At 46.3% G+C, this 11,985-nt stretch overlaps 1 protein-coding gene across 1 annotated transcript in view; it reads left to right on the forward strand.

Annotated features, from left to right (window-relative positions):
- The window catches only part of SYNE3 (spectrin repeat containing nuclear envelope family member 3), a 138,806-nt gene that overhangs the window by 96,241 nt on the left and 30,580 nt on the right, over positions 1 to 11,985 (forward strand). Inside the window, 2 exon segments of the mRNA XM_030213911.1 lie at positions 1,490 to 1,633; positions 4,038 to 4,172. Coding sequence (XP_030069771.1) covers positions 1,490 to 1,633; positions 4,038 to 4,172 — 279 coding nt within the window.

Genomic DNA, 11,985 nt, shown 5'->3' on the forward strand with positions numbered 1-11,985 from the left:
CTCCGTCCTTCCTTCGTTTGGGTTTGGTGGTTTCTGACGTCCTGCACGCTGCACGTTGTACGTGCGTGCGTGCAGGACGTCAGAAACCACCAATCTCAAACAAAGGAAGGAAGGAATGACGGAGACTTCGGCTGGCGGGGGTTGGGGTCCCCCGCCAGCAAAGGGAGGTGAGGTGCAACAGCGGAGTGACGGCAGGAGGAGGGGGGTTGAGAGTGTCATTGGAAAGGGGGTCCAGGGGCAAATCTGCGGGGGCCAGGCCCCTGTGGCCCCATAGCAGATACGCCCCTGCTCGGATTGCCTTAGGAAGCCTGAGCAGGAGGAGGGGGAGTTTCACTGCAGGGCCTGTGAGTGTACTGGCTTAGGGACTCCTGCATTAATTGTCCATCTTATTGTTGCCAGGGCAGCCGAGAGGGAGGGGGGGGGGGCAAAATTCTCTCTCTCTTTCCTGCTCCTGACGGGACCCGAGTGTTCGCATCCCGACAGGAGCAGGAGAGAGAGAACTCCGGCGCCGGGCCCCCCTTGGAGGCTGGGGAGGACCTGGAGCTTCCTCCAGCGCTGCTCTGCTTTTCCTCTCAGGCGCGCTTGCTGGAAACCGAGCATGCGCGCCTGAGAGGAAAAGCAGGGGCAGGCAGTCCGCGCTGGAGGAAGACGTCTTCTGCTGGTGGGGCCTCGGGATCCTGTTGGCGGCGGCGATAGAGGGGGCCCGGGTCAGTCTCTCGGTGGCCCTGATTGCTCCCTCTTCTGCCTGGAGATCTCTGGCACTCCTGTCTTCGGCATCCCTGGTCACACCAGCATCCTCTGCCCTGGCATAGGTCACACATCCCTCTGGCCAGCAAACCCCACAACCCTATTGCAGTGTCATTGGCACCTGCACAAACTGATCATTATGTGCTCTGATATCATGTGTCCACCAGCCCTGTGCTGCAGGGACACCGGCTGCGTTCTTCAAAGTTGGGTGAGGTGCAAGCTCGCAGAGTGACAAAAAAGCTCGTGTGCTGTTTTCTCATCCTTTCACCGGTGCATGTGACCTCCTGCCGGCTGTGCTCATAGCCTTAAGAGATCCCTGGCAGGATCAGACCTCTCCTGTTACACCAGGAACCGGTTGATCTTCTAACACTATGCAAAGCTGATTTTTCACTTCCAGAGAGGGAGTGCCATCTGTAACAGAGAGTATTCTAGCCTATTTGAGTACCACTCTGACCCTCTGCCCTCTCACTTGGCTCTGCATTTCGTAGCAGTACTGTCAGATATGCCCACCAGGCTCCCAGTAGAGCAGAAGGCTAATGCTGATGACATAGAGAGCATTTTGGCACTACGAAGAATGTTCCCCTAGAGCCGCACTATATAAATGTTCGTTTTTCATTTGTGTGTCTTTAATGCTGGCCATTCCCTGAGCCAAGGCTTTTTCACTGTTAGCATATACCAGGTAACTTCCAAGATCATTTTTGAAACTTAAAGAAGAGCCTGACGGGTTTGGTCTTCTGTTTAGGGTCTGATCGACGAGAGCGCAGACTTTGATTTCACCCTGGAGTCTTTGCAGAAGCGACTGGCTGCGCTAAGACAAGATGTGACAGCAGCAAGTGAGAAGCAGCCTGACCTGGCAGGGAAAGAGAGACAACTGCAGAGACTGCAGGTCAGTCCTGGTGCAAGACCGCCCTGGCCTGCCCTACAACAAACCCACTGCTTCCTGCCTTTTCCCTGTCTTTCTCTGCATTAACACTTCTAGTGCTGCTCCAGGTTGTCTCTGGTCAGATTACATTTGTGGCCTGGTGGCAGGGTACAGTCAGCCCAAAATTCAGCAGTGCCTACTAATCGGATAAGTGCTGCTGACTAGGATATTCAAAGTCACTCTATGGATAGTGCCACTGAATAAGCTTACACCGTCTCAGTACTATCTGAATAATACCATCAAATATCCTTACAGACCATCTCAGTGCTATCCGGATAATGCCACTGAATATCCTCACAGACCGCTTCAGTGCTATCCGGATAATGCCACTGAATATCCTCACAGACCGCCTCAGTGCTATCCGGATAATGCCACTGAATATCCTCACAGACCGCTTCAGTACTATCCGGATAATACCACTGAATATCCTCACAGACCGCCTCAGTGCTATCCGGATAATACCACTGAATATCTTCACAGACCACCTCAGTGCTATCCGGATAATACCACTGAATATCCTCATAGACCACCTCAGTGCTATCCGGATAATGCCACTGAATATCCTCACAGACCGCTTCAGTGCTATCTGGATAATACCACTGAATATCCTCACAGACCGCTTCAGTACTATCCGGATAATACCACTGAATATCCTCACAGACCGCTTCAGTGCTATCCGGATAATACCACTGAATATCCTCACAGACCGCTTCAGTGCTATCCGGATAATGCCACTGAATATCCTCACAGACCGCTTCAGTACTATCCGGATAATACCACTGAATACCCTCACAGACCGCCTCAGTGCTATCCGGATAATACCACTGAATACCCTCACAGACCGCCTCAGTGCTATCCGGATAATACCACTGAATATCTTCACAGACCACCTCAGTGCTATCCGGATAATGCCACTGAATATCCTCACAGACCGCCTCAGTATTATCCGGATAATGCCATTGAATATCCTCACAGACCACCTCAGTGCTATCCGTATAATACCACTGAATATCCTCACAGACCGCCTCAGTGCTATCCGGATAATACCACTGAATATCCTCACAGACCGCCTCAGTGCTATCCGGATAATGCCACTGAATATCCTCACAGACCGCTTCAGTACTATCCGGATAATACCACTGAATATCCTCACAGACCGCCTCAGTGCTATCCGGATAATACCACTGAATATCCTCACAGACCGCCTCAGTGCTATCCGGATAATACCACTGAATATCCTCACTGACCGCCTCAGTGCTATCCGGATAATACCACTGAATATCCTCACTGACCGCGTCAGTGCTATCCGGATAATGCCACTGAATACCCTCACAGACCGCTTCAGTACTATCCGGATAATGCCACTGAATATCCTCACAGACCGCCTCGGTGATATTCGGATAGTGCTGGGGTGGACCAGTTACCTGGTTAGTGACAATATTCAGTTCGCTTCTGAATAATTTCTGAATATAGTTAGGACAGAGATATGGCTGTCACAATTTTATCTGTTTAGCAACCCGGATAGCACCAGCAGTGATTCCCTATCCAGATATTCAGTTAGCCACTGCAACTAGGGTTTGGAAAAAGCACTGACCACTGTTGCTCACTCTATTGATAAAACATATTTTGTTGCTGCAGCTTCTGTTTCTCTTCTTTCCCCAGAGATTTCTTTCTCATTCTTTTGGGGGAAGCCTTTGATTTTCTCTCTCTTAGAGCTTTCAGAAATGTGCGTCTCTGATGTCTTTGTAGTATGCACAGTACGGGAGGAAATGCATTTCTGATTTTATTTCTCCAGTGTCTGGCTTCTTGGGGTTTCCAGTTCAGTCTGTGTCTTGCGTCTTTCTAGGTCAAGTCTTTCCTCTCTTATTCTCTGCTTGGTGAGGCTCTGTCTGTGTTTAGTTTCTGCGTAGGAGTGTGGCGCAGTCCAGCTTGTTTTATTTTCCAGTCTGCCTCTCCCAATTGGAAGGTATATTGGTGTTCTAGGGCGTGTTGGAATGTTCGCCATTTGTAGTCCAGGACGTAGCTTTTGGGATTCAGCTTCAATTTTGCCCATAATACGCTGACCCCTTGGCCCAGACTCTGTCACTCGTATTGTAGCACAGTGCTGCACTACAGCCGTGCTCTGCGTGCGCAGCTCCCTGTCCTGCGCCGTTCCGTGGTGTAGTGTTTCATCAGTAGAACGCACGTTCCATTTAGTTCCACCATGTTCCACAAGCATGCAGTGTGAATTGAACTCAAACTTGTTTGGGATAATGTGGGATATAAATGTCACAAATAAATAAATAAATGGGAAAAACAGATGACAGATGGTATCGAAGTGAATGCTCTGGGTACTCGGTAATTGCGTTATTTTCCTTTCCTGCTGCAGAAGATCGAGAATGAACGGCTGAAACTTAGACTTCAAATTGAAGAGTTTGAGACCTCGGCTCAGTCACACCCTACCCAGAAGCACAAAATCAGCCAGCTGAATTCTGACCACCTGAATCTGAAGAGATTGCTTCAGGTTAGCTGGGGGGTGGGCACTAGGGGTATGGGGTGTGAATGGGAGCTGGGGGGGTGGGGGGGGGAGTCACCGGAGTGAGTGTCTCACCAGGTGCTTTTCTATGTTAGACTTTTTGTCCCAATTTTTTTCAAGAGCTGTCAGTAAGGACAAGGGACCCCTTTAGCTCTGGGCAGAGTAATGCAGGTCATGACTTCCCTCCAGTGCCAGATATATTAGAAGTAAAGGAAAGGGTAATACATTTGATATACTGCCTTTCTGTGGTACAATCAAAGTGGTTTACATATTGTATACAAGTACTTTCTGTGTCCCTAGTGAGCTCACAATCTTAAGTTTTACAGCAGGGGCAGTGGAGGGTTAAGTAACTTTCCCAGGGTCATAAAGGAGCTGCAGTGGAAATTGCACTGGAATCCCCAAGATCTCAACCCACTGCACTAACCATTAGGCTGAGGTCTAATGGTTAGGAGGTCTAATAGGAGGAGTAGCCTTGTGGTTAGTGCAGTGGACTTTGATCCTGGGGAACTGAATTCGATTCCCACTGCAGCTCCTTGTGACTCTGGGCAAGTCACTTAACCCTCCATTGCCCCTGGTACAAAATGAGTACCTGAATATATGTAAACCGCTCTGAATGTAGTTGCAAAAAAACACAGAAAGGCAGTATATCAAGTCCCAATTTCCCTTTCCCTATTGGAGATTCTAGATGGAATGTTGCTATTCCACTAGCAACATTCCATGTAGAAGCCTGCCCTTGCAGATCAGCAACGCGGCCGCACAGGCTTCTGTGTCTGTGAGTCTGACGTGCAGGACGTCAGACTCACAGAAACAGAAGCCTGCGCGGCCGCGTTGCTGATCTGCAAGGGCAGGCTTCTACATGGAATGTTGCTAGTGGAGGAGTAGCCTAGTGGTTAGTGCAATGGACTTTGACCCTGGGGAACTGAGTTCAATTCCCACTGCAGCTCCTTGTGACTCTGGGCAAGTCACTTAACCCTCCATTGCCCCAGGTACAAATAAGTACCTGAATATATGTAAACCACTTTGAATGTAGTTGTGAAAACCTCAGAAAAGCGGTATATCAAGTCCCATTTCCCTTTCCCCTATTTTCTCTGCAGCTGGAGAAAGTTTTTTTTATCACTGATTGGAACATATCCCAATCAGTGGCGTAACCCCAGTGGGGCCTGGGCCTCCTCTCTTCAGGCTGAGGCTCCCTCCAACATTGTGGCAGCCAAAATATGACTGGCAGAGGTGCTGAAGCCCCACCAGCTGAAGAGTTTCACTGCCAGAGCCCTGCCCGTACTGCCTGAGCAGCAGGAAGTCGGCAGGGTGCTTTAACCTCCGATGCCGGCACTTGTTCCCCGCATGCTTAGTTCATGTATTTGAAGTGAGCATGAGTGGACGTGCTGGCGTTGGAGTCTGGAGCAGCCTCCCTGCTTCTCAGACAGCACAGGCAGCGCTCCAGCAGCAAAACCTCAGCTGGCAGGGTATCAGCATCTCCACCAGCAAAGGTATGATCCCGGGATGGGAGGTGCACCGAGAAGGAACGCTTGGCCCCTCTGTCCATTCCCAGCTCCCCCCCCCCCCCCCCCCCCCCCGTTAATCAACTTCTGGCTACACCCCTGCAGGGCTGGTCTTAGGCAGTTGCGACAGGGGCGGTCGCATAGGGCCGCGCGCTCCTAGGGGCCCCGTAGCAGCCTTAGCATCTCCTTCCCGCTCCCTGCTTCAGCGGCCATCTCCTATTCTCAGTCTAACTGCCTTCAGCTCTCCCCTACCTGCTCCCTTAGTTCTGGCTCACAGCACCGCTGCCTTCTTCAATTTTCTGGGCCGCCGGCAGCGCCAGTGAGGTAGGCACACTGCCTTCGGTGGCCTGGAAGATTTCTCTCTACTCAATTTCCTGTCCTGCATAGGCAAGAAGCTGCAACAGAGGGAGAGCTTTTGGGTGGGGCAGGGGGCCCCACTCAACTGGTCTGCACAGGGCCCCGCAGTTGCTATGACCGGCCCTGCACCCCTGATGTGTTCCAAAAAGGGAGCCAACAGGAGGAGTTAAATTATGAGCAGGTTCTTGTTGGCCTTTAGACTGAGATTGAGAATCTGTGTTATAGGGTGGGAATGGCGGTGGGGGGGGGGGGGGGGGGGTGGGGATAGGCAGCAGGAGTAACACACTCCTCACTTGAATGAACTGGGTACACTCTGCCCAGACCTGGAGGCTGCAACCTCCTACAAGGACTAGGAGCTGTTCCTACTTGTGCTCCTGCCCCACACCTCAAAACTTTGAGCAGATAATGTAGACTTGCTGTTTTGTGCAGAGTTACCTAGCCAAATTTTAGCACTGACTGTTGTACTGGCCAATTCAGTTCACCCAATAAACACTCCTGATAGTCTTTCTGTTACTGTCCTAAATTTGTGGGGGGCTTACACAATTTTAACTACACAAATATGTCCAGTTAGAAAATCCATACTTTAACCAGATTAACTCAACTAAAACCCAGTTCTAGCCTAGATAAAATCTTTTGCACGCTGACCTCAAGAAAAATAGCAATCCTTAACTGTGACTGTGGCTATACTGTGCCATCTAGTGGCAGATCTCAGAAATGCATGTTTGCATCAAATTATTAGGAGTGAGTATTCATCAACACACAGTCGGATTGTTAGGACATGTGAAAATAATGCATGCAAAATCGATGTAATATACATTAACCTACATACTGATTTGCATAAAGTCTCCTGGTGCATGTTTATAAACTTCAACTGCAGAGCAAAAAAAAAAAAACGTTGGCACCCTTCAATTAGAAATTGATCGAGGTGAATCAGTCTTTCCCATTGGTCTAGATATTATGGCTGCTTTCAACACAGTTTCACATGAAATATTAGTAAATTGCTTCCCCTCACTTTGAATAGGTGAGAGTATTTTGAGATGTTTTGATCGGTTTTTTTTTTTTTTGCCTGGACTGTTCAGCAGAAAAGAACAATGCATTGTGTTTTGGGGTGGATGGCTTACAGTTCAGGAATCCTGCCGGGATTTAGATTTTTAATTTGTGTGTTTTATTGATTTTCAAAATTCTTAACACAGCCAAAGAGCATGGCACCCCATCCCATATCTCCACATTCCCCCAAAACAACTTCAGTTTCCTTTATAACCTACTTGTGCATAGGAACACAAGCTTTGCCGTACTGGGACAGACCGAAGGTCCATCAACCTTCAACATTTACCACACAAGCTTTACACTTACCACAACTTAAGTTTTGCACTTAAGTGTGGATCATTAGAGCGTTAAATGACCCCTTAAAGCCGTTAATTCCTCCACGAGAATTTAGCACTGTCTTAGAAGTTCTAATCATTCCATCTCTGGATTTTTATAATATACTATATTTTGGTTTGTCTTTGTCTACAGAAGGGGCTCTTCAGTTAATACACAAATACAGCAGAATGATAATCACTGGGATTTGCCTATCAGGAACAAATTACCCATGTTTTGCAGCTGCTTCATTGGTTACTAGTATTTTTTAAAGGATCAAATTTAAAACTGTAGTGTTGGAGCCCAATATTCAGAAAATGCTAAGCTCTTCTATTAGTGCTCCCAAGCTCAGGAGCTATTTATAAACATAACATAGTAACATAGTAGATGACGGCAGAACAAGACCTGCACGGTCCATCCAGTCTGGCCAACAAGACAACTCATATGTGCTACTTTTTGTGTATACCCTACTTTGATTTGTACCTGTGCTCTTCAGCACACAGACCGTATAAGTCTGCCCAGCACTATCCCCGCCTCCCAACCACCAGCCCTGCCTCCCAACCACCGGCTCTGGCACAGACTTATAAGTCTGCCCAGCACTATCCTCACCTCCCAACCACCGGCTCTGGCACAGACCGTATAAGTCTGCCCAGCACTATCCCTGCCTCCCACCACCGGCTCTGTTATTCAGATTCATCCATCAAAGCAAATTATGTTTCAGTTATTCTTTATACCACCTTGGGTGAATTTCTTCGAAAAGGTGGTTAATAAATCCTAATGATGATGATAAATTTGTGCACTATTTTCAGCCAAACTTAGGAGCATACACTTTCAGCCGAAAATTCATCTTAACTTAGGAGCTTAAAATTGCACTCCTAAATTTAAGCCTGACGTTCATTTGCCTAGATTTATGATCCTAATTAATGAGCCTAGTGCTGAAAATCAGTGCAAAGCTCCTAACCTCTTTTCCCCGCTTTGACTGAGTTTCTTCCTTTTTCATTAAGCTGGGTTGGTTACCAGTCCAATTTCATATCTAGTTTAAAGTTTGAGGGGGGTTGTTTACTAAGCCACGGTAGTTTTTTTAGCGCACACTAATGATTAGCATGCGCTAAATCCTAGAGATGCTCGTAGGAATATATGACAACTTAACAAACGCTCTACTTCAATCTATTCACTTTCATATAGTTATTCAAAGGTCAATTTGAGACAAGGGATCATAGTAGGATCTATCAGATCAGCGTACTTTTCCCCTAGTTTGGCTAAATGAGCCAAGCATTTGTCTATAAAGGGTAGTAACGCAATCCTCATCAATCCTTAGATGTATCTCTTTATATTTTTCAATATTTTTTTTAGCTTTTATAACTTTTTTTCATTTTAAATATTTTAATTATCAGTATACGTGTTACATTCATATCGTATTTTCAAGGTAGTACTTAGCTTTCATTAGATTCTTAATGCTGGAGACCAGATGTTACCAGCTGTAGGAATATATGGGCATCTCTATTGTTCAGTGTGTGCTAATCATTAAATGTTATGAAATGCCTGGCCACCCACCCGGGGTTACCCTTGTTATAAAACAGTCCCCAGATAACCTGAGAACTTGTACAAAAAGAATTTATGAAACTTGATTTGGTGAAACAAGTCTTAATTAATTTATTATTTCAAAATACACCCTTGCAAGAATGGGTGCCTCTAGAAGCAACAGGCACACCCCTCCTTAATGTTTACAGGTTATATACCCTTTCTTTTTGGTTGCATTAAGTATCTGTCCCTAAGTTTCTCATTGGATATTGATCACATTTACCAACCCCTAATACATCATTGTTAATTATCATATGACAGTCCTCTAAAAAGTTTCTATCACCCAAGCAGCTGAGCCTCTATCCATTGTTAGTTCTGCTTGGTTTGCATTTTCTTATCTTCAAACCTTAATGGAGCTCGGGCTTCTTACCTCCATTTCTTCTCTATTTTCTTGCGTCAGCATTTTTATCACTTTTCACACATTGCTTTAAACTAACAGAGTTCCTTTTGTTAATGATTTTAGAAAGCTATAATATGGTGATTTCTGTTAGAGAGGGCTTACAGAAGTATAATGATACTTCTATCCCTAAAGAGTTCCTTTCTACCAGGGCATAAGCTATTCTTTTGCAATTATGTTAAATGAAAAAACAATATATTTACACATTTTCTCACACCCTGCGGCCACTTAGAGGGTCTATCCCCAGCATGGATCGGGTCTGCTTTCAACTGCCGCTTGTGCTCTACACTAGCACCCTCCTCCCACCGACTGGGTCACAATAGCCTCTGGGCGAGTCTCAAATTATCCCCAATGATTTCTAGGGTACTGGGGCCACACTCCTAGTGGTCCCACAGTTCCCAGAAAGCACTGACAGACACAACACACAAACCACCAGGATTCTTTATCAGTTCAGACAAACAGGGCGAACAAACAATTGTGTTTATTCTCTTAAAAAAATATTGAACAAAATATGGATCAATTATGACACTAACTAAACACTTGCATACTTCCTAGAAAGTTCCTGGCGAGATCAGGGCATATATCTGTTCACAGAGCTTCAGCAAAGAGATCTCTCTCTCTCTTCTCCCGGGCTGAAACTGAAGCAACAGCCAGCATCTTCTGGGTAATTTCAAACTCCAGGCCAATCAGAGCCTAGAACAGTCAAGTTCCAAATAAAAGCTGGTTACATCACTACAGGCACTTCCTACTATCTGTGTGCCAACTAAAGGAAAGAGAAGTCAGTCCTCTGTAACAGCTTTAAGCATAAACATGCACCATCTGGTGGCCAAACAGGAGAAATACACTTCAGACATATTTAAGACAGGAAAATATCCAATACATTTTGTAGGCTTAAAACACACTTTCTTCACAATAATGTGCGCTAAAAATGCTACTGTGGCTTAGTAAAAGACCCTCTTAGTTCTTTCTCATAAAGCCCTATGCACTGGTTGCCCGTCTTATCAGCCTAAATTATTCTTCCCTACACTCCAGTTCAGGGGCGTAGCCAGACACCTAATTTTGGGTGGGCCTGGGACCAAAATGGGTGGGCAGAGGAACTAATACTCACTGCTCATGTTGCTCCCCACAACCTTCCCACTGATGCAACTTCCTGTTTCCACATAGGTGGGAATACATCAGAAGGAAGGCTATGGGGCCAAAGCAAGCAGTATGTATTAGTCACTGCTTGCTGCGGGCGAAGATCTGCTATTTACAAGATATGCAGGAGGGACAATTGTTGGGAGTTTTCAGTTGGTGGGGCTTGGGAATCCCTGCCAGCCACATCATAGGTGTTCTACTACTGGGTGGGCCTGAACCCTAAGTGGGTGGGCTTGGGCCCACCCTTGGCTACGCCACTGCTCCAGTTTTGTGCGCTTTGATCCCTCGACTGCAACCTTAATAATTCCAACCCCCCCCCCCCCCCCCCCCCCCCCAAGAAAGCCTATGATGAGGCAACCCGTAACTCTACTTTCTTTTTTTTATTTCCCAAATTATGGAATGACCTTCCCCCTGCTATCTGGTCTGAATGTTCCTTTACAAAATGTAAAGTGATGTTAAAAACTCATCATTTCCAATTCACACTTAACATTACTTGAAGCTGAAAGCATGCCCTGTGACTTGGCCCGAGAGACTGCACCCCCCCCCCTTTATATTTATTTATTTTAACAACTTTTTTATGTAATGTATTTTATTTTGTTTTATGGTGTTAATTTTGTGTATTATTTTCTGGGAGTGCTTGAGTTGTGTATCTTTCCTAGGTACATATTGTATTTTTTTTTGTAAACCGCTATGATTTCCATTGAACAAAGGCAGTATATCTAGCTCTCAATAATCATAAACTTAAATCTGCCAGTTACCACCCACTTTTTGTGATCCTCAATTTAAGAATTTAGTGACATTTTTTAGTAAAGATTTATGCACTCAGGCCTAGTAAATTTTCAAAGAGGCAAGTTATGAACATAAGTCTCATAGGGGTCCTTTTTACTAAGCCACAGCAAAACGTGGTCTGTGGTAGTGTGGGCGCATGCGCCGCGCCAGTTTTTACCGTGTCTGGGAAAAGGACTTTTTTTTTTTTTTTTTAATGGGCAGGGAAAAGGGCCTGCGGTAAAATTGAAACCAGTGCGTGCCTATTTACGGCCTGACCCCTTCACGCCACCCATTGATCTAGCAGTAAGGGTTCACACACTACATACGTGGTGACCAGTTGGCATGCGCCAACTGCCAATTAACACTGTAAATGCCGCACTGGGTAGAAAATTAAAAAAATAATTTGTCCCGGCCGTATGGGCGCGTTCCAAATCTGAAATTACCACCGGGGTGGGGGGGGGGGGGCACGCTAGACTGGTCTTGTTACCGCACCTTTGTAAAAGGGCTCCATAGTTAAGAGCCATAGGGGAGAGTTCATCAAGCAACTTTAAGGCTTGCTCGCAGGCGTTAGGGCCTTAACGTGCGTTAAGGGAATTAACACACAGTAAGGGGGGTCTTTTACTAAGCCACAGTAACGTTTTAGCTGGCGGTAAACGCTGATATGCCCTTTTAGCTCACAGTAGAAATCAGCTGGCAGAATATA

The sequence above is a fragment of the Microcaecilia unicolor genome, chromosome 9 (genome assembly GCF_901765095.1).
Source record: "Microcaecilia unicolor chromosome 9, aMicUni1.1, whole genome shotgun sequence".
Classification (NCBI taxonomy): Eukaryota; Metazoa; Chordata; class Amphibia; order Gymnophiona; family Siphonopidae; genus Microcaecilia; species Microcaecilia unicolor.